Genomic DNA, 26,708 nt, shown 5'->3' with positions numbered 1-26,708 from the left:
CTCACTAGGACTCCACTGAGAATTGTCAGCTTATATCCACCACAAGTCAGTGGGGGGAGAGACTTTACAAGTCGTTTATCATGCTTCCTAATTGGACCCTGGGGAGCCAAGCATCGCCATAGTTTACTACACTGTTTTGCTTATTACCATGCTGATTGTAGAAGAAAACACTTCCCACATCTCTGTAACACATATGTATGTTTTAACCCTTAGACATTACCACTAACAGAGTATCTTTACTATAAATCATAGCTGTCAGTCCATTTTACTTTAACTGTCCCATGCTTGTAACAATGGTTCTAAATTAACCACTCACCTTGCAAGCCTTGCAGTTCCAGTATGATTTTTTAAACTGCCTAAAAGACATTGTTTGGGGCAACAGTAGCATCTTATGGGTTTAAAAAAAAAATAGGAAATAGCTGTGTCTTGGCTAACTGTCCATTCTGTGTGCCATCCCATCTGCTTTAGCCCACAAAGCACCAAGCATTCCCAGCCATGTTCTATGTTGGAAAGCTGCTTGGCCATCCTAAAATGTTTTCTCGATTATACATGTAGAGTTTGTATGACTTGGAAGCAGGGAATGTTTGAAAAAGAGATACAACTATAGAAAGAAAGGGAAGAAAGAAAAAAAGAAAGAGGAAGGGAGGAAGGAAGGGAGGGAAGGAGGAAGGAAGAAAAGGAAGGGAGGGAGGGAAGGAGGGAGGAAGAGAAAAAGAAGGAAAGAGAGAAAAGAAAGAAAGAAGAAAGAAAGAGAAGAAAGAAAGAAAGATAAGGAAGGGAAGGAAGGGAAAAAGAAAGAAAAGGAAGGGAAGGAAGGGAGGAAGGAGAGATGGAAGGAAGAAATCAAACGGTATCTTGTGTGTTGAATTGCAAGTTAGAAAGTAACTTGGGAAATTTGTTCTGTTTTCCTCCCTGGAGTTCCAGAACACAGGTAAGTTCATCATTGAAAGCTGCTCATTGTTGCAATGCTGAAAAAGAGCAACCTCATTCGAGGTTGGTCTTCCCTTAGAGAATCAGCCCTCCCCTGCTAATTCAGTTCAATTAATAGTGTGACTTGTTCTGTATTTACATGTACTCTCCACTTGCTTTTGCTTTGTAGAGTTTCTTTTAGAGTCCACATTTTCTTTTTCTTGAGATTTCTAACCCTTAGGAACACAAGAAAGAGACTGCGTTCTTGATGGGCGGTGCAGGTAATTTCTGGCCCAGCTTACCTGACAATGCACCATATGTTGATTACACCATTCATTCACTCAAAAACATAACTATCCTAGTACTTTCTATGGGCCAAACTCTGAGCACCGTCTTGGGAACGACTGTGGAGAACAGGCCAGACACAACCTCTGCACTAATAGAGCTTACAGACCAGAGGGGGCAGTGGATGATGTGTTCAGCAGTCACAAAAAAGTTTGCTACATTTAGGATACCTGTGTCGTATTCGGGGAGCACAGAACAGAGACACCTTAGCTAGCCTGGAATGATCGGGGGAGGCTTCCAGGTAAAAGGGAAGTTTAAAAGGTAGAAAGGAGGCCGGTGGTGGGTATTAAGGAGGGCACATATTACATGGTGTACTGGGTGTTATACACAAATAATGGATCATGGAACAATACATCAAAAACTAAGGATACTGTATGGTGACTAACATAACATAATAAAAAATTATTAAAAAAATAAAAGGTAGAAAGTAGAAAAGAGAGAAGCAAACATTCCAGTACATACCAAAGTCTAGAATTCAGAGAGAGTTGAACAATATTAAGTCTAATTAATTTTAAAAATCTGAAAAAATATAATTTTTCCCAAATAGTTTCTTACTTCTCCTATTTTGCCTCTGGCCTGTTTTAAAAAGAAAAAAACATGTGGTAAACCAGTGGGGTTAAAGGTAAGGGAATCCGCATTCCCACCTCTGTTACCCTCTCAGGACAAGAAAGCATCTGTTGGCTTCATTGTACAGACGTGTAGGGATACTGCATACTGTGTGGTAGGTAGCACTCTGCTGGATGAGTTTTCTGGAAAAGTGCCGAGCGCCTATTATCTGGCAGAACATCTAGAGAAAACTTGCAGCCTCTCAACAGGGAGATTGGATGGTAAATTTTAATTTTCGTTGTAGGAATGGTCAGGTTGTAAGGAGCCATCAGGATTTTCAGAACCTGGTGGTGATGTTAATTTGGAGTCAGTGACACAGCAGGAGTATGAATCACGGAGACTTCCTGGCATTCTGAGTAATAAAGTCACTTGGGAAAGGTCCAAAGCAGAACCGCCTTTACCAGGTTCTGGACTGGGGTGGTTAGTGCCATAGACGTAGGTCCAAGGGTAGCTCAGAGCATACCGCCATTTTTAATCCCTTATCTTCTAACTTCCAAGAGCCTTAAAACCCCTAGGAAATCTCATATATTCATTATCTCTGCATTCAAATTCTGCAGGCCAGTTACCTTGTTTTATGGTACTTGGACATTTTTCTTTATTTTGAACCGTACAAAATGAAAACACACATTACATGGATTAAAGACGTCTTGAATCCCTTAGAATTTAAATCTAAAATGTATTCTAAAACGAATCTGCAATTCACAATTTAGGGCTGGGAAATGAAAAGAGGAAGAAAACCAGAAAGGATGAAAATCTCTGGAGACCTACCCAAACCTGTGCTTTTAATCCTTTTTAGCAAGTCAAATAACTGAGGGCACAAACGGCTTTAAAATATACATAAAATGTATGTTTTTAAACATGGAAAATATAATCTACTTTGTACCAACAGCAAAGTAGATTTGGGGCTAGGAGGTAGTTCTTTATTAAATGAGAAGACTGGTATTTAATTCCACAAGGGCAAAAGGCTAGAATCGTACCTACAGGTGCAAAGGGCATATTCTAGAAGCAAGGGCAGAAGTACTTGCTTCTTCCATAAGACAGAAACCATGTGTCCAGCCCTAATACCTTACTGACTGACAGCTGATTCAAATAAATTTACTTCTGGAGTTTTTCTAATCTTATATGTATTTTTAGGTGGAGTGGCCCAGGGAAACTCCTTTATTAAACTTAGACCCTTGGGCATTCTCTAACATTTTAATTCATTGATTATTAAAAATTAAATTTCTCAGGCTAAATAAGAAATCCATAGGATTTGAGAAAGCTGACTTGCTCTAAGAGACTTAATGAAGCCCTCTCTTTATGGTGGGAGTGCCCAGTGAATCTACACTTTCTGTAACAACCCATATCACCATTGAGCAGAGCCCATAGCAGTTAGAGTCAAGTCACACACCTGTACTTACTGTACAGTGCAATTATATCAAGCCTACAGTCAGAAGGACCTCATAAGCCCGTATAATACATTTTTTATTGCATTGTCATTTCATGTTGTTAAGACTATGTTCCTTATAGGTACTCGGCCTTACCTACCTTAGCTTCTGTTTGGTTTTTCTCTGTGATACCAGCCAGCTAAAAAAGTGAGAGAAAAAAATTCAGTCTTCTTGTAACGATGTCAACCCAAAACCAAATATTATTTTCTTTTCCCCAGATTTAGAGAGTTTTTAAAATTACATTGATTTGTTTTTATAAATACTTCTCACCTCTGATAGTAAATGTTATGCATTCTCATTATGGAAGAATTTGAAAATATGTGAAACTATAGAGAAGAAAATAAAAATCATATACAATCTCTCTCCTCAGAGATAACATCATTAATATGACATAAACAAATGTTTCATCTGAAGGTTTGAGCTTAAAATATTTTAGTTAAGAGGTGCCTGGGTGGCTCAGTCGTTAAGTGTCTGCCTTTGGCTCAGGGCATGATCCCAGGGTCCTGGGATCCAGCGCCCCATGGGGCTCCCTGCTCCACTGGAAGCCTGCTTCTTCTTCTCTCACTCCCCCTGCTTGTGTTCCCTCTCTCGCTGGCTGTCTCTCTGTCAAATAAATAAATAAAATCTTTAAATATATATATATTTTTAGTTAAAAGACCTAAGCCATTCTGATTTTCTGCCCTTTCTGAGGCCGGGTGTGTTTCTGTGACTTGCCCAAGCTCACAGCCCAGGCAGGCCCAGGAGCGGCCTTCCTGCCCCCGATCAGGGCTGTCTCCACAGCGACACACACACCCGCAGCTCTTCCAGATCCCAGTCAAACCTGACTCATCCGACCAGAGGTTTCCCTTGTGTCCCCTCCAGGATTTCCAGTGAGAGTTCCCCCTTTCAGATGTGGGAGTGCCTACATCCTGTCTCTAAACTGGTGTATTAGTATTTCCCCTTTTATAAGTTTGTCTCTTTTTAATGAAATGAGCATTAAAAACATTTTTTTCCTGATGCTCTTTACTGTAGAACACTTGGTTTGTAGGGGATTCGTACATAAATTCATAAGAATAAACAGTGAGTCTCAAATATTTTTTTAAAGACTTTAGTTATTTATTTGAGAGAAAGCACGAGCAGGGGGAGGGGCAGAGGGAGAAGCAGACTCCCTGCTGAGCAGGGAGCCCAATGTGGGACTTGATCCCAAGACCCTGGGATCATGACCTGAGCTGAAGGCAGACGCTTAACCAACTGAGCCACCCAAGGGTCCCTGTGAGTCTCAAATATTTTATTCACATTATACAGTAAGAAATTATGTCAGCATTAATTTTAGTTTGGGCTTATTCTTTCATTCAACAAGAAGTTATCACCTTATGCCCAGAGTGACAAATATTTGCCTAAATAATTCTTGGCTCCAGTGCACTCCTAAATAGCATCAAACACGTGAAGTCCATTTTAAGGCAACTGTTAAGGGAAAAGCTCTTAGAAGCATTTGAAAGTAAGTATAAGATTCCTTTCATGACCTAAAGTTAGCTAAGGGAAGCCAACTTCCTTTCTCAAATATGGATAACATACTAAGACTTCTTAGTTTCCCCCAGCCAGTTTGAGATATTCTCTTAGTAATTAGGATAATAGTCCTCCTATGGACTAACTAATAATAGAAATAAAATAACTGAAATAGAAATCAGGGTACCTAACTGGCTCTGTCCACAAAGCATGAGACTCTTGATCTCGGGGTTGTTATCTCAAGCCCCATGCTGGGTATAGAGCTTACTTAAAAAAAAAAAAAAGCAACAATAGAAAAAACAAAAAACAAAGTAGGAATAGCCTTAAGATTAAAGTTTAAACCTATTTCTCTATTTCAGCTTTTCCCCCTGAACTATGCCCAGAATGGTTACTGTGATTCTCAGAGAACATTACTCCAGAGGTGGTAGGCATTAGGGTTTGTATAACATGAATACAGTAAGTGGGAGAAAATAAAAAACTCCAACAATCTAAAGAGAAATCACAGGCATATCTTTTTCTATGTCCAAAAAACCAATAATAATAATACTTGTAAGTAGAAGTTGCTGTTGCCTAAAGCCTCTGAGTGGAGAAACCTGCGAGAAAGAAATTAATAATTTTCTAAGCTTGAAAGCGGCTTTGAAAATTGAATTAATAAATGTCCTGCTTTTAAGCCACTATAATAATAAGGGTTTTGTTTTACAAAACCGTGACAAAAATAAATAAATAAATAAATGTCAGAGCACATAAAACATAAATTCCCATCAAGGAAACTTACAAATGTTAGCTTCAGGTCTTCATCATCAGTGAAGGAGGAAAAGGCCACATGTAGAAGCTTCTTCGTTTCCTTTATTAAATTTCTTAAGGATTTTAGCCCCATGCCTCTCTCACTTGTTCCAGGCAACTGGAGGGTAAAATCCCCAATTGAATTGGGACCTTCCCTCTCTTCTGAACATATAGTCTTAGTAGATCTCCCAGAAGTGGGGAGAAAAACAGTGCAGTTAATCACTTGAAGTCCTCCAACTAACATGTCATTTTCAAAACCTAAGGCACATCAGCTGACCAGCCTCATACAAAGAGTTGTGCCATACACAAGGGAAGAGAGAATGTTCCCTTGTTCAGATGGCTGTGGCAGATTAGGTGTTCAAGTAAACATGGAACTAGAACAACCACACAAACGGTACAGACCCCAAAGCTCTGTACATCCTCTCCGGGGCAGGGAATGAGCGCTTAGAAGCAGGGAGTTCGAGGTAAGTGGTTAAGAGTCAAGACTCAAAGCACTGAAAATCAATTCTTCTCTTTACGGATTTGTTGTACCCTCATCTCCTCTACCAGATAGAACTCAAAGAAGGCAAAATGCCAAAATTGTTCAGAAACATAGACTTAAACATTCCCTAGGGCAATAAGGGATGTTCCAGACTGTAATGTCTATAGAGTTTCCAGGGACGCATCTCTTTCCCTTTCATATCACTCACTTCAGTTTCTGGGCAGAAAGAGAGAGAATAAATCACACCACATCATGGAAGATAGAGGTAAGAGGTCTTCTGGTCTTTGAACAATAAAAGAAGCTCTGGTTTCTACCTTCTAAGGTTTCAATTTTCTTTAGTTGAGAGGATATTCTTTTTTTTTTTTTTTTTTTTTTTTTTTTTTTTGAGAAAGAAGGATGGGAGTAAGGGGCAGAGGGAGAGGGAGAGAATCATAAGCATGTTCTATGCCCAGCACAGAGCCCAACTTAGGCCTCAATCTCACGACCCATGACTGAGCTGAAATCAAGTCAGACCCTCAACCAACTGAGACACACAGGCAACCTCAGTCCAGAGGATATTCTTAAGTAAAGCTCAACCACCCAGAAAATTTTCTACCTGAGCAAACTTGGGGACTGATGAAAGGACTTCCTCATCCCATTTGGCTCTTCAAATGCCTGATTTCCCAGCCGTAATTTTGCCTTTCCACTAGGCCATGATGGTTCCAAAAGAAGAACAGAATCTTCCCCTACCTAGAATCCTAGCTAAGATAGGTCTTGGTACTAAATGATTCAGTCACTCTTTCGTTTGTTCATTCCTTCATCCACTTATTTATGCACGGGCATTTATTCAGCAAATCTATTGGATACCAACTCCGTGCTAGAGAAATAGTGAGCTGAGACTACAGTAGTGAACAAGGAAGACATGCTGTATACCAACTGAGAGAATCTGAATGTTGGAAGTCAAAGACAGATTAGTATAAATGTGTCATGACACTTGCTTTTTCTAGCATTAAATTCTTTCCCCCATTGCTTCCTTATAGCCCATCAGCAGGAACTAAAGTCTAAGCATATGACAATATTGCTTCCAGAGAATTCTAGAACTTTCTCTGTACTAAACTCCCCAAAAGTTTTGTTCATTGCATTGCTAAGTAGATATATCTTTTTATTCTTTGGACCTGCACCGCCATGATTACTTGTTAAATGTATTTGCTAAAACATATCCTTTTTATACCTTTATACCTAAAAGGTATAAAAATCATAGGTTTCAAGTGTATTCTAAGGAGTGTGTCCAGAAAATCCGTACAGAAATATTATCCTTGGCAAGTCAGTTTTACTCAAGAATTTGGAATCACCTTAGCACTACAGAAGGAAGAATAATTCTCAGTAGTTTAAGGACAACAATTTTTTTTTTCTTTTTTGTAAGAATAGGAAAGACTTCTTTTGGAAATGTAACGTTTCTTGCTGGCTCTGGCTGGAAAAAAAGTTTTTATTTTCCCCACTATTGCCACCTCGTGGACAAAGGCAATTCCTTTAGACAGCATTTAGGAACATGTCTTTGTAGTACCACGAGATGGCAGCACACAAACGTGTTTTCAAAATACCGGGCTCAAAACATTTAGGGTTTCGTTTCTCAAAACAGAGTGTTCTATTCCAACAGAAGAGGATGACTAGGAAATAAAGTACAAAATAAGCACTCTGTTTTGCTTTCCTAAAGATAAATGGAATTCCAAGTCTTAAGATCATTAATTAGTGTTTCACTCAAAAAGAATGAAATCTTGCCATTTTCAACAACGTGGATGGAACTAGATGGTATTATGCTAAGTGTAGTAAGTCAGTCAGAGAAGGACAAATATCGAATGATTTCGCTCACATGTGGAATTTAAGAAACAAAACTGATGAACACAGGGAAAGGGAAGGGAAAATAAAATAAGATAAAAACAGAGAGGAAGGCAAACCATAAGACACTCTTAAGAATAGAGAACAAACTGAGGGTCCCTAGAGGAGAGGGGGGTGGGAGGATAAGCTGGATGGGTGATGGGCGTTAAGGAGCACACTTGTTGGGAGGAGCACTGGGTGTGGTATGTGGGTGATGAATCACTGGTTCTGCTCTGAAACCCCAGGGCTGTACTGTATATTAACTAACCCAAATTTTTTTTTTTTAAAAAAAGGGGAAAAAAAAGATCATTAATGTTTCACAAACCTGTTTAGTTTTTTCGATAGGGAGGGCTTCCTAAAATTTAACTCATAACCTAGTTTGCTTTTTAAGGGTATTTCAAGCAAATGCATATTTTTTTTATCTGATGTTTTGTGAGATTTTCTTCATAGAGTCTAATATTTGGGCAATGTTTTTAAAATCCTTCTTTTAACGAATTCTTTTAAATTAATTAGTAGGGGAGTTTCTGTTCCCTAAGAAAAATATTTAGCCATGTAGACTCTTATCCAAGCCTGTGTCACTGACTGGTTAACCCAGGCGTATTGCTGGCTTTCTCCTGACCAAAATGCTGTCTGGTCAGTCTGCCTCCCAATCACTTCAGTGTGTTAGGCTCCCTTAATGTTTCGTTCATCCTTACTGCTGCAGTAGATTTTTTTATTATTATTATTACTCTTTGGATCTGCACTGCCATAGCTGACTTGTTAAGATATATTTTTCTCTTTTCCACCAAACTTTCACTGAAAGTCCTCTCTAGAGGGGATTTTACCACAAATCTGATAATAATGACTCTTATTCATTGAGTACTTACTATGTATCTAGCAGCATTCTAACTACAGTGTGATAATTAACTTATCTAACCAATAGCACAAATTTATAAGGAGCACATTGATTAAATTCATTTTACGAATAATGAAACTGAGGCCAAGAGAGGTTAAGTGATATTTTCTAGCTTAAGCAGAACCATTGGTCTTCCTGCCTGCCCAGGTTCCTGAACAGTTGCTTGGAATTATTCCCATGAGGCCTGTGGATCAGGGATGGAGCACGAGAATCCAAGTGTTCTTTGAATAAAGATGGTCCCATTAGGGGTCTAAGCCTCTTTGGGTGAAAAGCAATCACTCCATGACCTTGCAGCATCCTTATAAATTCCAAAGAATGATAAACTGAAAGGCTTGACCAAAGAAAGAAGGGAAGTTGCCCTTTGCACAACAGCAGAGCCAAGCTGTCCCCAGTCGATACTGAATCATTGAAATATTCCAGCAAGAACCCTAGAGTTATAGAGGCTATAGTTACATAGCCTTGCTTTCAGAAAAATACCAGAAGGGTATTGCAGGATAGTGGACAGGGCTCTAGTTGGAGAAGCAAGAGCCCTCAATTTCAGGCTCAGCTTTACTCTGTGTGACCCTGGGTAACTGATTAGCCTCTCTGGGCATCAGTTTTCTCACACTATGCTAAGTACATTCTCTACAGTGCCTTTTCAACAATGTTTAAGGCAACATGTTTATTTCAAAGAAAAGTAGTCAGAGTAGGTGTTATGAAAGCAAATAAGTGGCAGTGTGTTTAATATACAGTTGAAACATCAGTGGTCAAATGGTCAGCGTAGTCAATGGGTAGAGTTGTTTTATGAACAAAACAGTGTTTTATATCTTGATGGACTTTGGCTTCACTTCTGGAGTAAGAGTGACTTGGTTTCTGGCTTCTGATAGGAAAGGAGCAGAATTCTCTCTACATCCTTCTGTAGAGAGGACTTCTACACAGAGGACTTCAAGTACCTGTGCAAGGAATAGACTAACTCTTCAAAGACAGAAGGATGGGTGCCAGTGACTTTGAGCCTCTTCGAAAGTGCATGTAGAGGCCCACCAGCAGTCACTATGAAAAAAAACATTCATACTAGTATCCCCCCAGCCCACATCTGACCAGTTTAGGCAGACTGTCCTTACCTGTAGATACAGCTTGCTGTTAGGAACAGCTTGGCTTACACTAGTTTTGCTGATGCCGAATTGTAGCCAAACATTTTCAAAACTTCAGACACAAGGAAAATTGTGCCCTTCTTATAGCCATCATAAGAATCCCGGAAAATAGCATGCTGTTTGAGGGCTTCTCCTTGTGACCTCCTATGGATAGACAAATGGAAGATCTGTGAAGGAGATAGATTGCCCTGAACCTCGGAAATTTTGTAGACCTAATTCTGAGGGTCTGAACCCTTTGTGCTAAATCGGATCATAAGTTATCTACTCAGGATCTCTGTTGTTTTAACAGTCTCAGGCTCTGTGAGGAGGAGGCTTGGCCTATATTTATTTTTCTCATATATCAGTGATTCTGCATCTGCTCTGCCCCATTGTGCATTCAGAGTGCCTTCATGCATTGGCTGTACTACAAGAGGGAACAGGAGCAGAGATAGCCCCTGCTTCCACGGAACTCACAGTCCAGTAGTGAAGACAATCATTAATCAATACCTCAGACAAAGGTATTTAAATTAAAACTGAGATGAGTGTCATGAAGGAGAGCAGAGCTTATAACAAAGGGACTTAATTTTACTAAGGAAACTAAGGAAGACTTCCCTAACTTCTGAAGGATGAGTGGGATTTCTCGTGGTGATAACATTGGGCCATTGGCCCTACAACCACAACAAAAAACATGATCCCATGTAGAATGAAGGAAGGCTTGTGGCCTGGGATGCAGAGATGAAACACTGATGAGGCTGGAGAGATGAGGGAGTAGAGCCATGGATGCCATGCTAAGGATTTGGGTCCTTATCCTGGAAGATACACGAAAACATGAACAAGTTTCAAGCAGGACAACGTGGTAACCAGATCTCCAATTCAAAAAGCTCTCTTTAGCTTCAGAGTTCAGTCACTTTACTTCCTTAGTGAAAGTGTGTTATTGGGGGGTGCAAGGTCATGTCCTGATCATAGAGAAGACAATCCATATCCCATAGCCATGGCTTGGGCTCCTATATCTAACCAACCATTCAGTTGGTCCTGAAAGTCAAAGTGGTATCCTATGGAAATTTGCCACATTTACTTCTAAAGATCTAACGGTATCGTTGTTAAGTTGATAAAGATACTCAAAAGAGAATTCAGGTATTTGACCAGTGTGAGCTCTTCCAACCATGAAATTTATACATTCAACAAGTATTTATTGAACACATACTGCATGTCAGACTCTCATCTAGGCACAGGAATACAATGGTTGAGAGATAGATGTTGGTGCTGCCCTCATGGAACATATATTTTAGTGAAGGAGATAAACTTTAACCAAGAAAATAAGTAAATTTATAAAATGGTACCAAGTAGTGATAAATGCTAATAGTATTAATAAATCAGGGTAAAGGAATAGAAAGTGACCTAACATACCATTTTGATAAGGTGATGGGAGAAGTACTTCCTGAGTTGGTGTCCTTTCAGTAGAAATCTGAATGAAGTGACTGTGTGGGACAGCAGAGATCTGGGGAAGAAACATTGCAAGCACATAAAACAACAGGTGCAAAACTTGTAAAGCTGGAAGGGATTTAGTGTGTTAGGAGAAAAGCAAGGTCAACTGGCTTGAATGGAGTAAACCAGGGGCAAAATGGCAGGAGGGGTTTGGAGGCCAGACACACTCCATCATTCCATTAAATTGCAGTCAAGAGTACATCTGCATGCCATTCTCAGAGTTCTTGTACTTGTCTATACACATAACATGTAACATCAAGTGTTTGTAGTTGGAAATTTTTGCCACCTCCAACTGCAAAACATTTGTTCCAACAAAACAATCTCTTTCCGTGTACCTTTCTTTCAATCTCTATCAGTACATGTTTCTATTAGAATGTGCTTTCCACCTTTTTGTCCCATTCTCCTTTCAGTGGAGAGCACCAGATACCTTTGTGCTTATTCTCAATTGATAAAAAATTTTTACTTGTTTTTTGTTTTGCTAAATGTTTCTTTTTTAGAAATTGGCACCACCGTGCACTTCAAGCAAAAAGGTATGGTTCTTATTTCTGATTACCTACTGTATGATAAAATTAAGTTTTCTTAGCCATATATTGGGGTCTTATATGCTTGACTTTATTTCATCTCAATAATTTGTGATAATAATTTCCATAACATATTTGTCACTATGTTTTCCAGATTGTGAACTTTGTCAGTCACAAAAAGTCCTGATCCAACCCATGACCCCTATATCGCTTTTGAGAGCTATTCATTTTTAAATCTCTGGAACTGAATGAATTATTCCCCCTCCCACTTTCCTATCCTAAGTGGCCATGGTTAATTCTTGTAGAGTTGTGCTTTTGGCAATGTTCACTGCCCAGTGACCAGGCTCTCAAAAGAGATGGAGAGCCTACCTACGGTCCCTTTTTGACTGTTAAAGTAGATACATTGCTAAAGGAAATAGAGTAGCATCTCCTAAAATGAAGCATTTGAACAGTTAATATTCTCACTGCCTCAGTAACCTCCCCCTTCTGCAGTATACCCAGGCTGCTGGGGTCTCCCAGGAACAACACCAATGACTCCATCAGCCACGTGACACAGTAATCACCCACATCTCCCTACAAAGACAATGCAATCAGACAAAAGCTCATGAACTGGAACCTACAATGCAATTACTAGTTCTGAGTTGCCCTCTCTACAACTCCAACAGAAATCCTTAACGGTGTCTGTCCCCAGACCAAATTTACAGAGGAACCTGCATGGCCAGACAGCAGCCTCCTTAAATCCTCATGGCCACTCACTTGGATTGGTAATTGTCTCAAATGAAGATGTTTTCTTCTGTGGGCCTCAAAGGGGATGAGACAACCAAGGTCATTCTCAACAGTGAAAACCTATTCTTGTGGGACTTAGACCATACCAGTGACAAGCAACCACAGAGCTCGTGGACATTTCTTATTCTCAGGAAAGGGTCAGTACCTTGTTTGTGGCCAGCTCTAGCAAATCTTCACAGAAGGCAGCAGAGACAAAGCCATCAGAAATATATCCATTGAACCAAGATCATTTGGGACAAGAAGGTATAAACTCCTGTCCCTTTCATCCCTTCTTCTCTCCCCAATGCCATGATTATCAATTACATGTGAATTTTAAGAGGCTAGTGTTAGTGGAACATGTGATACCTTAGGGTTTTGGAGAAATAGGGCATAGGGTTTTATTTCAAAGACCACCGAGATAAATTCCTAGTATCACCTAGTGTCAAAGAATTCTAAGTATTGGCCTAAAATTTCAAAATTTTGTATGCCAAAATATTTGATGCTGTTTTGATGGAGAAGATGTCATGGACTTTACCGTGAGAATACTTTAGGCTTATCCAAGACTCACTTTATAGAGAGGGGAGTTCAAACATATTGAATTATATAGGAGGAGCCCAAACTTAATTCTAAGACACATTGCTCAAATTAAACATCAATATATCCCCTCTTCTATGCTCTAGCCTGGAGATGAGGCTTTAATCCCCAATTCATTCCCGCAGAGGAAGCTGTACTGGCTGAACATAGAGAGCAGGTGGCGCCAAAGTCAATCTTATCAGGCTTCCCTTTAAACATGGCTTCCCAGGACAGGGAAGCGCCTTAGCCTGTACATCTACCTGGTATCTAAGAGAGATTTTAGGAGATTGTTTTTCTCCTTTGCTTAACAACTGTTTTGTATTTGAGGGTTTTTTGTTTTATTTTCAGTTTCTTGGTCAGCCCTTAATAATTCCAAGAAGAATTCAAACCTAAACTCACCTGGCTTCTTTTCTTGTATGGCTCAACTATGTATGGGAATAAGATTATTATTGACCTTGATTCCTTAGAGGCTGAAAGGAATGCCCACTGAAGCTGTGGTTAATGTTTTGTTTTTTGTGTGTGTTTTTTTAAGAATGATTATTTTGAATAAATCTAGTCCTAAATCTAGGAAATGAGCCCTAAGTACTCAGAAAGGCACAGAAATGGATTAGCTAGATTTGAATGAATTGCAAAGTGTCTCCAAGTGCATGCTCTCTAAAGCAGGTGTTGGAAAATCGCCTTGTAGTTTCTTTGAGCTTTTATTGAAAGACAATCAATTGGCTGAGCAGCCTGCATCAAATTCACGTAGAGACTTGCCGAAAATTCTCATATCCCACAATTCCAGGATGTTTTATCAACCTTGTCCTTAATCACAGATTCCCTTGTAAAAGCATTGTTGTGGCAAAGTGCAGTCCAGCATTCACCTTGATACAGAGGCTCACTTATCATCCTGTCCTGAGGTTGAGAACCTTGACCTGGTGTGTTGACTCAAGATTCTGAATCTTGCTACAGCTGAATTTTGCCCCTTCGGGTCAAACTTTAAAAGCCTTGACCCAATTCACAAGCCGATGCCTTTGCTTCGGGGGTATTTCATGTCTTTCTGTAATCCAAGCTTCTATAGTTAATAGCAATGATGATGATGCTACCATTTATTGAATGTTTACTAGATACCACACATACAAGTGTGTGCACACACACATAAACACATATAGAATGTGGCTAAATGCCAAGATATGATTTTTGTCTGTTGTATGAAAAACATGTAGCAATTTTTGAATTGTGGTTTTATTTGCCCATCTATTCTTAAGGCTAATTTATGTTTACAGACTCTTGCTTTCATTATATCTGTCAGTATATAAAAGCACTTGCTGAGCCTGGCCATCTGGTGTGGGAAATAAGATTTATCATTTGCATTTTCACAAATAAGCAGAAATTTCATAACTATGAACTAAAATGTAATTAATGATTTTGCTGATTATTCTTCCCTGAAATAGCCATTAACTGAAGTAGTCTCCTATGCAGTCATATATATCTATAATTGCATACACACTTGTGATGATTCTCCAACCATCATTCATTTAATCTTGCATTTTTTTCAAGCTATTTATTTACTCTCAAAACCAATTATGAAAAGAGCAAGTCATATAAGCACATCAAATAGCTATATGAGAGCACTTAATAAATAATAATTGATAGAAATGAAGATATCCTTAACAGATCCATGAAAATGCATTTCAAATATATAATAATAATTCTACTAAGGATAAAATTAATATTATTAGCACAGTCATCCTGGGATTCCCTATATGTATCATAGACTAGCATGTGAAAGTAACTGTTAATTCTCAGTTATGTCTATTAAAAGACCAATAATATGTGTGTATGGTATATCATATGTGTATATGTAAGTATGCATATAACATATATACTTCTCTTTGTATCTGCGAATATATGTGTGTACATACATTAGCAAGATTGGTATATGTGAACATATTTATTTAGGTTCATATATGTGTATATTGTATTTTTCAGTGATGGAATTTTTGCTTTCTCGAATATTTACTGCCCTTCAAATAAAATAAGACTAGGCCTTTTAGACTTCCCCAGGTACCAGTCAACTCCAAGACATCTGAAAGATATCTAGCCTGTCCCAACACTAAAAGTGAGATTAAGGACTTAGGCAAAATTAGACTCTTTCTAAAACCCTTCTGTTTCACACTATACTTAGGGCAAAACAAAAATCATTTTTGCTTGGTCCTGTAAGGCCTCAATTTGTGTGTAGTCTTTCTCTGTTTTAGAAGCTGTCCTGAACCACTAATCCAAATAAATGTGCCACAGAGTTCATGCCATTTAAAGCATATAGAGGAATGAAAATGATAGGCACATGCATTACCATCTGGCCAGAAGCCCCAGGGAGTTGCCATTGAGAGAGCTTAAAGGTCACAAAGGCCAAAGAGGATAGCAGTGAAGGGCGTGGAGGGTGGGCTACAAAAGGCATAGAGCTGAGCCTCTGAACACGTGTATTCTAGTGCTCGGCCAACAGTTCCCATCAGATGCTTTATGCAGGATACATGATCTTCTTGAACCTAAATTCCTCACGAAAGGCATGAACCTGAAGTTAGAAAAGTGTCTTTTATTAATGCAATCCTACAGCCATTCAGAAACTTAAAGAATTGACTGGTTAATATTTAACTTGTCTACTCTGTATCTCTGTAGTTTTCCAGATAATAAAAACTAATTTTCTACTATAACTATACTGTTCAAAGTTTGTATATATTCATATTTTTAGAGTAAGTAGTATTTTTAATATTCTCAAGAAGACATTCTAGTAAAACATATTCTCTTGAACATCATCTTTTTCAAAGATAACGGTTGCCTCCATGTCGTGTTTTGTTTGTCCTGGCTATTAATTTAAACACATCCAAAATTCATCTGCTGAACATTCCACTCCTTCACTGTGTCACTTCACCACGTAGGGGTGACAGCAGAGACTGGAGCCAGCCGCCTGGGCCAAAACCCCAGCACCTCTGCGTACTAGCTGTGTAAATGTGTGCGATGCCTCTTACTATCTCACTGTAAAAACGGGTTCGTTACCATGCCTGTCTCACATCATGGTTATATGCTTACATGTGTAAAGCATCTGTAACAGAACCTTATAGTAAGTGCTGTGTAAGTGTTGGTTTTATTTGGTTGTTTTGCCATTATTTATATAAAACACAGATTAGGAGGACATTCTTGAATTCAACATTTTCCCTGTTATTTGATCTCTGATCTTATTTGTTTGTACGCATTTTTGGAAACATTAGCCTACCAAAGGATGCTTCCGTTGCACATGCAAACCGTCATGGGTTTAAACACTTACGCGCGCACACACACTCACATGCACGTTCATTCCCACACACTGATCTGTGTATGTGCCCTCAAAACTGCAAAGTGACCCGTAATTAGTCACATTGATTTCTCTTTCAAACATCATTGTCTAAACATACAGTCTTAAATCTAAAAATCTTTTTTTGTGAAAAATACTAACATTTTCTTCTTGCAATGGATGTGAACAGAACTTACAGAAGGAGAAAATGGAGTAAGCAAAGCATCAGAAACAAGTTCTTGGGGCTTACATTTTCTGCCCCAATTCTCTCCTTTATCAACACACATATGCCTTCTCCACTTTCCTCTCCATTCCAGTCTCCCGCTTAGATTCAAACCCACACGCCCCAAATTGTGTCCACGTTGGGAAAAACCAAGATGGCAGTAGGAAACGCAGAGGCTGCCACTGCGGGGTGGGAAGGGCAGGTTCTGGGCAAGTTTCAGTCTCAGTTCTGCTTCTGGTTTGGACCAGCCTCCTCACCTCTCTAGGTTTGGTTGTCGTTGTTGTTCCTGCTGCTTTTGCTTTTGATCTTTAAAGTGTCACATGAAGAGTTTAGACCAGATGATTCCCTGCTGCCTCTTAAGACTCTACAAGGAGTTAACTTATTTTCTACCTTGCAGCTAAGGTGCCATTCAGCCATAAATGTTCCTGGGAAACAGTTCCCCTCCCCATTAACAAATACATCATTACCGCTTCCCCCTGAGAAATGAGAGTTGCAGACTGGTCCCATGTTTTATTGATGGAGATACTGTGATGAATCAGCTGGAGGAGCCCGTGGCTGGCTGCTGAAGGACCCTCACCAATGCTTGGAATCTTAACGAGGGCTGGCATCACAGTGCTATGCAGAGCAGAGCGTACGAGAGGAGGCTGGGTGAAGAGGACCCCGCTGCACCAGCAGACACATCAGTGATAGCCCTCCCCAGCAAGAGCATTTTATATTCAAAAGTGTTCAACCACTGATACCCCTTGAGATACTTACAGCTCAAGGAGAAGGATTTAGGAGAGATTGGGAGCCCTTCTTGGGCCGTACATACGTGCATTGACATTGAGGTGCTGGTTCCTAGCCCATTCTTACCTCTGATACTGTCAGCTGTCAGCTGTAACATACAGTGAGGCTGGATGTAACTATTCTTTTTTCTTTCTCTTTTGCGTTGCAGGGCCTGGGTCGGTGAGAGGAATAAACGGATCCATCAGTCTGGCCGTACCACTGTGGCTGCTGGCAGCATCTCTGCTCTGCCTGCTCAGCAAATGTTAATAGAATAAAAATTTTAAAATAATTTAAAAAAAACACACAAAAATGCGTCACACAGGATACAGAGAGAGAGAGCGAGATGGGGGGAGACTGTTTATTTTACAACTTTGTGTGTTTATAAATGAAGGGGGAAATAAGAAAATGAAGAAGAAAATACACTTAAAACCATTTTAAAGTCCATCAATAAAAATTTAACTATAAATCAGGGTGGGAAAAATTCTACAAGGATATATGTATATCGAAGCAAATGTATACTCTATAAAGACTACATCATGCTAAGTACACCCGGATGTTGTAAAAATAAGACAAGCAAAGAATTATCAGATGGATATTAACCCCCCACACACACTTTATCCTTCCTTCATTCTTTTTCATCTGTGGGGAAAGAAAAAATAAGGTCTTGCCTTTGGTGTTTATATTTCCATCATCTTTTTATTTTGTTTTCCATTTGAGCTGACTCATAGCCATTTCAGACTATCAGTGGAATCCATGCTGGAATCCTGTGTTGAGCCTTTACCTGGCTTTCCTGCCTCCACTATCTCTCCAACTTTTAAGACCATCTCCACCCTCCCCTGCTTCCCCAGCCTCCAGTGTGTTCTATGTCTCCCACATCCATCCCAGAGACTCCCTTTATACCTCCCCACCCCCTGGCTGCTGCTTCTCTTCACTCCCCTACCACACCCCCCAGCACTAGTCATGCCGCAAATGCTAGGAAGTGCCATTTTAATTTTCTCCACTGTGAGTGCGTGCTCAAGTCTCTCGCTCTCACGTGGGTGTACATGTGTGTGAGCGTGTGTGTCTCTCTCTAAAGCATGCCAAGGGAATGGTCCATGTGTACATAGACTCATTGTGCTGTAGATACTGTCCCGCACTGTAATCGTGAGATGCGGCTGCGACAAGTTGCTGGGGGGACATGGTGGGGAAGGAGGCATGGAGCAGAGTCCCCCACCTTCCCCCATGGCTGTCACATGACATCAATGTGTATCCACACCAAGCTGTGCCCCTTCTAAGGGCAGAACCTCATATTCCTCCTAGTCCAATCATCAGAACCCAGTCGAGAGTCACTCAGAATATCACTGTAATTGAAAGTGCCTACTATTGATGGGGTGAGCAAACAGTAGAAAGAATCAGTGACGTCAATGAGGTGACCTAGGAGAGAAGGTTTCTGATTTCACTCTTGTTTCATGATCTGAGGAATTCACGTATTTCCTGGCTTTTTGCAGGCTTGGACCTGCTCTGCTGCAGGAGTGAGTAGCGTGTGTTGAGTAAATCCCAAGAACCAGGAAGGTCTCCAAGTGTTAACTCCTAATGAAAGGATGATGAGCCACATGGAGATCCTAAGCAGCCCTGTTGTGCCCCTTCCCTGATCTTCAAATAGCACTGCATTTGGCCCATGGATTCCCTTGAGCAGAGATTGTTTCCTATTTCAGATAAAATAAAGTGAGAGTGAGCAAGGCAGGAAAAGTAGACAGATGCGTGGGTCCCTACTCATCCTGTAGAGATGTTGGCAGAGCTCTATACAAAGCATTGACCGTAACAAGAAGGAATCCATCCCTTGTGCTCCTTTGCAGATTTTTGTCCTGGTGTTGTAAGCTAATACTTTATTCGGTGGCCTGCACAATCTTCTTTTTTGCTCCACTGGTAATATTTGCAGCACCATTGTTCATAGTAGTCCATCATTATCCTAGGCCAGGCCGCTGGAATATATTCCACCTTCCCTGCTCACTTTTGGCTTCTGGTTCCTGAAAAAGATACTGTGGGGGATATAATGCTTAAGTTTACATTGACAAGAGTGATCTGAAATGTGAGTTAGTAACTTAATCAAAAGAACTGGGAAACTTGTAATAATTTAGGCAGAAGTTGTATGCATACCACAAAGCTTGGTATCACTACAACACCAGGATTTTCTTAGGAAAGGTCTTGCAGAGAGAGCTGGCTCTCTGTCTGTAGATTTCTTTGTCAGGAAACCGACCATTGCTTTCACTTAAACTATAGGAGGCATTGGAAGTGATTCAGTTTATGAAAAGACAGAGGATTATTATTGAGGTCATAATTGAATGCATTTCAGAAGAGCCAAATATGGTACCACAAAAGTAGCTATCACAGAATATAAAACAGGAAACTTCCTAACTTCAAATAGAAAAAGGAAGGAAAGCAGAATGGAAGAGACGAAGCGAAGGAAAAAGAGGAAAAGAGGGAAGGAAGGAGAGGAGGGAGGGAGGAAGGAAGGAAAGAAGGAAGGAAGGAAGGAAGCAAGCGAGGGAGGAAGGACCTGAAATTTCTACTGATAGATTTTATTGATTGAAGGCTCTTTGCGATGAGCCTTGTCTTTGAAGGTAATGATCTCTTCGATAAGCAACATTTTAAATCTGTTCTAAGGGATTCTATTGTTTGTTTTAGAAAGCTTATTACCAGCCTTCTTTTATGATTTTACAGTTTAGACATGAAACAAAAGGGCAAATTGGGCTTGGGGATGGATAAGAATATTTGTGGCAGATCCTCACATAGGACAGAAATTCTTATCCCAGAAAGTAGCTACTAAAATATAGGGAAGGTGAGCCATATTCCTATCCAGCATCAATTTATTGACAATCGGGGTTTCTCTAACATTTTGGTCTTAGTACAGGAATAAAAGTTTATCATCATTGATGATAAATGTTCCCCACATATTGAAGAGCCAGTCACATCCTTAGGTGGAAGCTTTAGAGGAATGCATGCTAATTTAAAGATATATAAGAAAAGAAAAGTAGCAGGAGTAATTTGGTTTAGTATCAGTTTCAGGAACAGATCCTTTTGGCATGCGACATATTTTAATCATACGCCTACATTTTGTATTGTCTCCACCCTATCGTAATGACAAGGTCTTGATATTATGGAAGGAGATTCTCCACTGAAAGGAATGTCTGCCTTGTCAGCACCGTTTGTTCTCTGAGTTTTAATATAATGGACCATATATTAAACATAGTCAAACATATATTGAATATTGTGGTGTTTGCATATATCTCTGGCAGGATATGGGAATTAAAAAAAAAAATGTCCTGGCTCCTGCTTCAGAGCAAACATTGGCCCCAGAAATCTCCTAGGTTTGAGAATGTCTCTAAGCAATGTGAAGAATGGAGGAGAACATAATTTGGAGAAAGGTCAGGAAAAAGGTAGCAGCTAGAGGACTGACACCAAGAAATTGAGTCTGAACGTGGAACTTCTTGGAATTTAGTTCATCATATTGCTATAAATCCCTTCAAGAATCTTGTCCATTGGTAATCAAAACTTGAAATCCTGCACTGAAAAGAACCAGCTGGTTGGAAATAATATCCTGAGAGGAGTGAAATCCATCAATCTGAATGGCTAATATATTTAATGTCCTCTGTATGCAAAACGAAACTCCACCATTCATAAAACAAAATCCTTAGAACCGACCTTCAGTTAAGGAAAACAGAAATGACCTTGACTAAGGGCACTTCCTGAAGAATGAGAACTATCCTAGGTTTTACAACTGCAGAATTATATCCTCTGTGCAATTGTTCATCAGAAGGTGTTGCCTTGTTGGAGGAACAGTCTTACTTGTTTTGAGACATAAAATCCCTGTGCCCTAGAAGAACTAAGGCTTAGGGAAAAATTGTGTTTTCTGTTGGGGAACAATTGTCCTATTGACCTTTGCCTTCTCTTCCAAGTCAGACAGACTTCTCCCTTGCCATGGGCATTTTTTTTACTACATATTCAGTCAACTGGGGCTATTCATAGAGACCTTGTAAAAGTACTCGTGATTTTCATGTTCTTGGAGACAGAAACACAAATCTGTTTCTCCTCCAAAAATGGACTTACCTCCTTTGCACACAAAAACTAAACTCCTCAGCATGAAATTATTTCTGAGTTATTACCTACCAAGTTGTTAGCTTCTTAACTACTCCAGAGTCACAGCTTCCATCCCTGGGTTGGTTGTGGTTTGACTGTTTCTATTGGCTTGTCTCCCGGAATCTCTCCTTTTGTTTTTTGCAGGCCTTGAATTATTTGTGGAAAAATAATATATATGTGTATGTATTTTTTTTGATCTTCTCTTTACAGATGCTATATTTACAATATTGTATGTATTTTAAGACAAATCTAGAATAATGGTTTAAACTTAAAGAAAAGTATTGAATTTGGTTTAAAAAAAAAAGAGCTATGCTTCACTTAGAAAGATACGGAGCCCCATTTTTTCCACTTCGTAATTATTTGTTTAAGAGGAATCTGTTTGTGGACCAAGTTCCATGGGATTACCCGTGGCTTTATTTTTCACTTCATCTTCATAACGTTTTAGCCTGAATTTAGTCTTGGTTACCAGTAACTATCACTTTTTATAGAAATATAAGTGCAGTGCTATATCTGACCTATAAAAACTATTAATATTTTGAAGACAAATGTTAAACATACCACAAAAATGGTGAGATAGGACCCTAAATTAAGAAACGCAAATTCAGTTCAGGAAGCCTTCTTCTTTCTTACGTACTTAAAATATTTCTCTTCCAAAGACTACATTTGCCCCAGTGATGTAAATTTTCCATCATGGTTGGCATAATATCTGTAAACATCTCACTAAATGCAAAATGGAGTTTACATTTATGTGCATGCTAGTGGAAGAGAAGTAAACTATTCTCATTTGCATGTAGCTGTGTTGTCAAATGAGGCCAACTGAAATTCAAGAGAGAATTTGTTTTCACCCAGCGATGTACATCACTTTCCTCTTGGCAAGGAAGCTGGTGTTAACATTAGGTTTAGGTTTAACATTTACACCAGCGCAAATGTTTATGGATATTATGGAAAACTTATTTTAAAATCTTGATTTCCTTTCAGTGCATTTACATACTGTGTGTTGATTAATAAATTAGGCACCAATCATGTGTAAATCAATGTAAATCACTAGTTTATGTACATAATATAAACTATGTAAACTTCATTTTTCATGCAGTGCCCAGGTTCAGCTAAATCTATGAATCTTAAAGAAAAAAAAATCAAATAAAAGTAAATAAAAACTAAAGCATTTCCCAGGTCAGAATGGGAAGGAATATGACTAATGTCCTGAACAAGAAGGTTGCCTCAGCAAAAGGAAGCAGACCCACAGAAACTGCTAAAAGTCAGCATCCTGCTGAAGTCCCAGGAGGCCACCTCTTTGTTCCTGAGGGACCAAAGTGGAGTTTCTCCCAACTGTTGCCACAGTTGTCTCACCTGACCCCAAAGCAAGGGAAATGAGGAGACAGAGGAAGGAGTTTTAAGGGCTCTTGTGTCTGTTGCATCAACTCCCAGTGTCTTCTTGTTACTTCTTACCTACCATCTAAGATGGCTTGTTTAAATAGATCCAAGGAAGTCACCTACAGCTTGGTGGCAAAATATTACTCAGTTTTTATTTTCCATCAGACAAAGACATTGGGAAAGCTTCTTTGTCATCTAGATTCTAAGAAATTGTAAGATATAAGAAATATGTTATATCCTTGAGAAATATCTTGCCAAGTCACCCTAGGAAATGATTACTTTTATTTAATCTGATAGACCTATATTTCTACATATCTATCCTGACTATTGCAAATGAGGACCGAATTACTCTAATTGGGAGTATCTCTCTGAGGCACCTTCCCTTGGAGTCTTTTTGAAGGGTCTGATGTGTTTAAGAGAGTGACGCATATGTATTTTCTACAGTCTGAACAGCCACAAAGAGCCACCAAAGAGATAACTTTGGGAATCACATGAATTTTCTGCATGGACTGTTATAGAAAGAAATTTAGGTCAAATTAACATTACACTTAAAGTACACTCCACCACCCAAGATAAACGGCAACTTTAAGGTGAAGCAGAAAGTCAAGAGAATTGGATTCTGGCTGGGGTCTGGCCACAAACAAACTAGGTGACCTTAAGCAAGTCATTTAACCTTCCTGAGACCTGGTTTTTTCATCCTGAAAGTAAGGGATTTGGATGACATCTCTAAGATCTCTGTCAGCTCTAAACTCTGATTCTTGAATAAGAATTTCACGCTCATGTAGCATGTGGCCAGCTGATCATTCCAAGCAGCTGTTTGTCTCCTCCAGTTTGGCCTCTGTACCACCTTCCCTTCTCAGAACCATCATTCCATCATCTCCGTTTCAAAAGCCAAAACTTCTAGATTACAGTGGCCCTGGACTGGTTCTAAAATTCTCTTCTTATCAAAACTTCTTAGCAGTGTAGACAAGGGACACATTTGGATGATACTGAAGGCATTGAAATAGCTGGAGTTGTTTCCTTATAATAAAAAATCTAACTGTTGAACTTTATTCTAATAACCTTTCATAGGAAGGAAAGTAGCCAGATTGAGTATTATGCATGTTGTGCATATGAAAGGAAACATCAGTTGTTGTTGTGTTGTTTTTTTTCTCAGCCTGGGCCAAGTGCCTCATTTCAGTAAATGTGTGTCCTTGAAAACTCTGCTTGTGCTGATGGCAGTTAAGCATGTGGTCCCAGGCAAGTTCAAAAGGCTGTCCCGTGAGAAACAAGCAAGACAATACATTTTGTTTTATACGGAGTTTCTCATGGCATGAGTTTTCTTAAACTTGACTTAGAGGCTGTGAGGTCAAGCAAGTGGACAGAGAGAAAACAAGCCTCATTTTCAAAAAGTACAGGTCGATATCATTTAAAGAAGACAAGTTAAAAATAGGACAAAAAGAAACACATTTCAGGAGGTGACAGAGTCGAATACAGTAAGAGTTGTTGTGAAGGGCAAGATCAAATACGGAAGTTCAGTGCTCTGAGAAGAGGGTACGCAGGAATGGTGCTTCTCAGGCAGTTAATGAGGAACGACTTTCTTGTACCATGTTCTGAATGGATTGAGCACAGGCCCACTTGTTTTAACCCATCAAAGTGTAGCCCCACACTGTCCTGGAGGCTCAACTTAGCTTTTCATTCAGTGCCTAAGAGAACAGAAACAATCTGAATTTCCAGTGTATTGAAGAGCAGGGACTATCCATGACTTCCCAGCATTAGTATCATTTGATGTAGATAAGGATGTGGGATGGTCTTAGAGCGCTTACCAAGCTCTCTTTAAGTGGGACAATGACTGCCCAGAGGACAACTCCCCATTTAATGGTTATTTCAGAGGTGTCTCTTTGAGTGGTGCTCCTGGATCTACTCCTACAGCTACATTTTCCTCTGCACAAGCCTTCTCTATGTAAAATCAGGCACAGAGTTAAAATCTGCTTCTTGCAAATGAAGAAAATACATGGAACTACTAGCTTCATGGCACGCGGCAGTAATTCTAAGCTATCTGTGGCCTTTTTTGGACCCACTTCCCTAAGTCTTTGCTCTTCACCAGAGAATGTAAATGGTTCATTCTGGTGATTATGGCCAAGTCCTGCTCCCTAAGTATTCACTGGGATTGGGGGAAGGTTAAAGGGAAAAAGATGCAGGGGGAGAGAAGCATGGGACAAAACCTCCACCTTCTTTCCCCCCACCCTGCCTCACCCCTTCCTTCTCACTGCTCTACTGAAGGGTGTATAAATCCTGCTCTTGGTTAGAATTCTCCTTATTAACAGTGTTATATACATATAAATATATATATATATAAATATATTCCTTTTTTTTCAGCCCTGTAGACATAAACAGAACTTTTCCTTGATGATACAAACACATGGCCATTTTTTATTTGGGTTTTTTGTTGTTCAAAGTTTATTTTTGTTTATTGGATGGATTTTTTTTCCCTGGATACTAGCTCTGTGAAGGAAAATAAAAAGCGCAATGTGTGTTAAAAAAAAATTAAAATTAAAAAAAGCTTTTTTTCTTTTCTTTTAAAATGTATTTAAATTCTGTTCCTCTCTTCTGTTACTTTACACGTATGAATGCTCTGCTCTTCTGTGATCTTAAAACAAAATGAAATAAACGTGAAAAGGAGATGTGTCTTCATTGACCTGAGTCAGTGATCTTGTGGTTGACTGCACTGCCCCTTGGAGGTTTTCATGAATCGGATAGGGAATAAAGCCAGTGATAAAAATGATGTGAGGAAGGGGTGGACAAAACACCAAAGAATCACTTGAAAGCTCCATCAGTATCTCTCCCACCACAGAAAGAAATGTGGTATTTACAATAATTGTCTTCATCTAAGCAAAGAGGTTCTTTGTGAGTTTTTCTTTTTCTCCCGTAAGGGATCATAAGACAGAGCATTAATTACCATTGGGAAGCTACAGATAAAGCATTAAGAAGTTCCAGATTGTTAGATTTGAGTGAGACGTTAGGACATGATCCCAAAAAAAACATTAGGGAGTATACTCTTCCTTTAAAGTCTCCATAGTAGGGGTATCTTTAAGGATTGGTTTTAATAACATCCTACCTGATAGCAGTAGAAGGAACGAAATTACTTTCTAAAGCCACCTATTTTTTTCTACTTATGAAAAGGAAAGTTTGTTTTCTATTCTTACTGAGAGCCATTACCTTCACAAAATGTGTCCAGAATCTCTATAGAAATCCTATAGCATTGCACAGGACAGACAGGAGATACCAAAAGAAAATGAGAAATAAGCAAATCACAATCCAACGAGGTGAGGCAGGTTCATTGTATATCAGAAGTGATTGGGAGGGTCTGAAGTTTGACTCTTAGTAGCCAAATGAGGTCAGGAAAACACAAGAGAACTAATCCTGAATCAGAGTGGGTGGCTGGGGGAGAGGGTGAGGAAGTAAGCACTCATCAACTCCAATAATCAGCAAATAGTCTCAGACAGAAGCAAAACCCCTGGTCCCTTCTGGTTTAAAGAGACCGTTTAAGGGGCACCTGGGTGGCACAGTCGTTAAGCGTCTGCCTTCAGCTCAGGGCGTGATCCCGGTGCTCTGGGATCGAGCCCCACATCAGGCTCCTCTGCTGGGAGCCTGCTTCTTCCTCTCCCACTCCCCCTGCTTGTGTTCTCTCTCTCACTGGCTGTCA

General features: G+C 39.6%; 1 protein-coding gene across 2 annotated transcripts in view; it reads left to right on the top strand.

Moving 5' to 3' along the window:
• The window catches only part of LSAMP (limbic system associated membrane protein), a 661,912-nt gene extending 636,221 nt beyond the window's left edge, over positions 1-25,691 (top strand). Inside the window, exons 8-9 of one of the 2 annotated variants that reach the window (XM_034658846.1) lie at positions 11,877-11,909; positions 17,703-25,691. In XM_034658846.1, the coding sequence (XP_034514737.1) occupies positions 11,877-11,909; positions 17,703-17,800 (131 nt within the window). In that variant the 3' untranslated portion in view covers positions 17,801-25,691. The remainder of the gene's footprint in view (positions 1-11,876; positions 11,910-17,702) is intronic. The other variant, XM_034658855.1, reaches the window with a different exon arrangement.
• Positions 25,692-26,708: the final 1,017 nt, after the last annotated feature.

Source organism: Ailuropoda melanoleuca, chromosome 1 (genome assembly GCF_002007445.2).
Source record: "Ailuropoda melanoleuca isolate Jingjing chromosome 1, ASM200744v2, whole genome shotgun sequence".
Lineage (NCBI taxonomy): Eukaryota > Metazoa > Chordata > Mammalia > Carnivora > Ursidae > Ailuropoda > Ailuropoda melanoleuca.
This window is presented reverse-complemented; position numbering and strand designations above follow the sequence as displayed.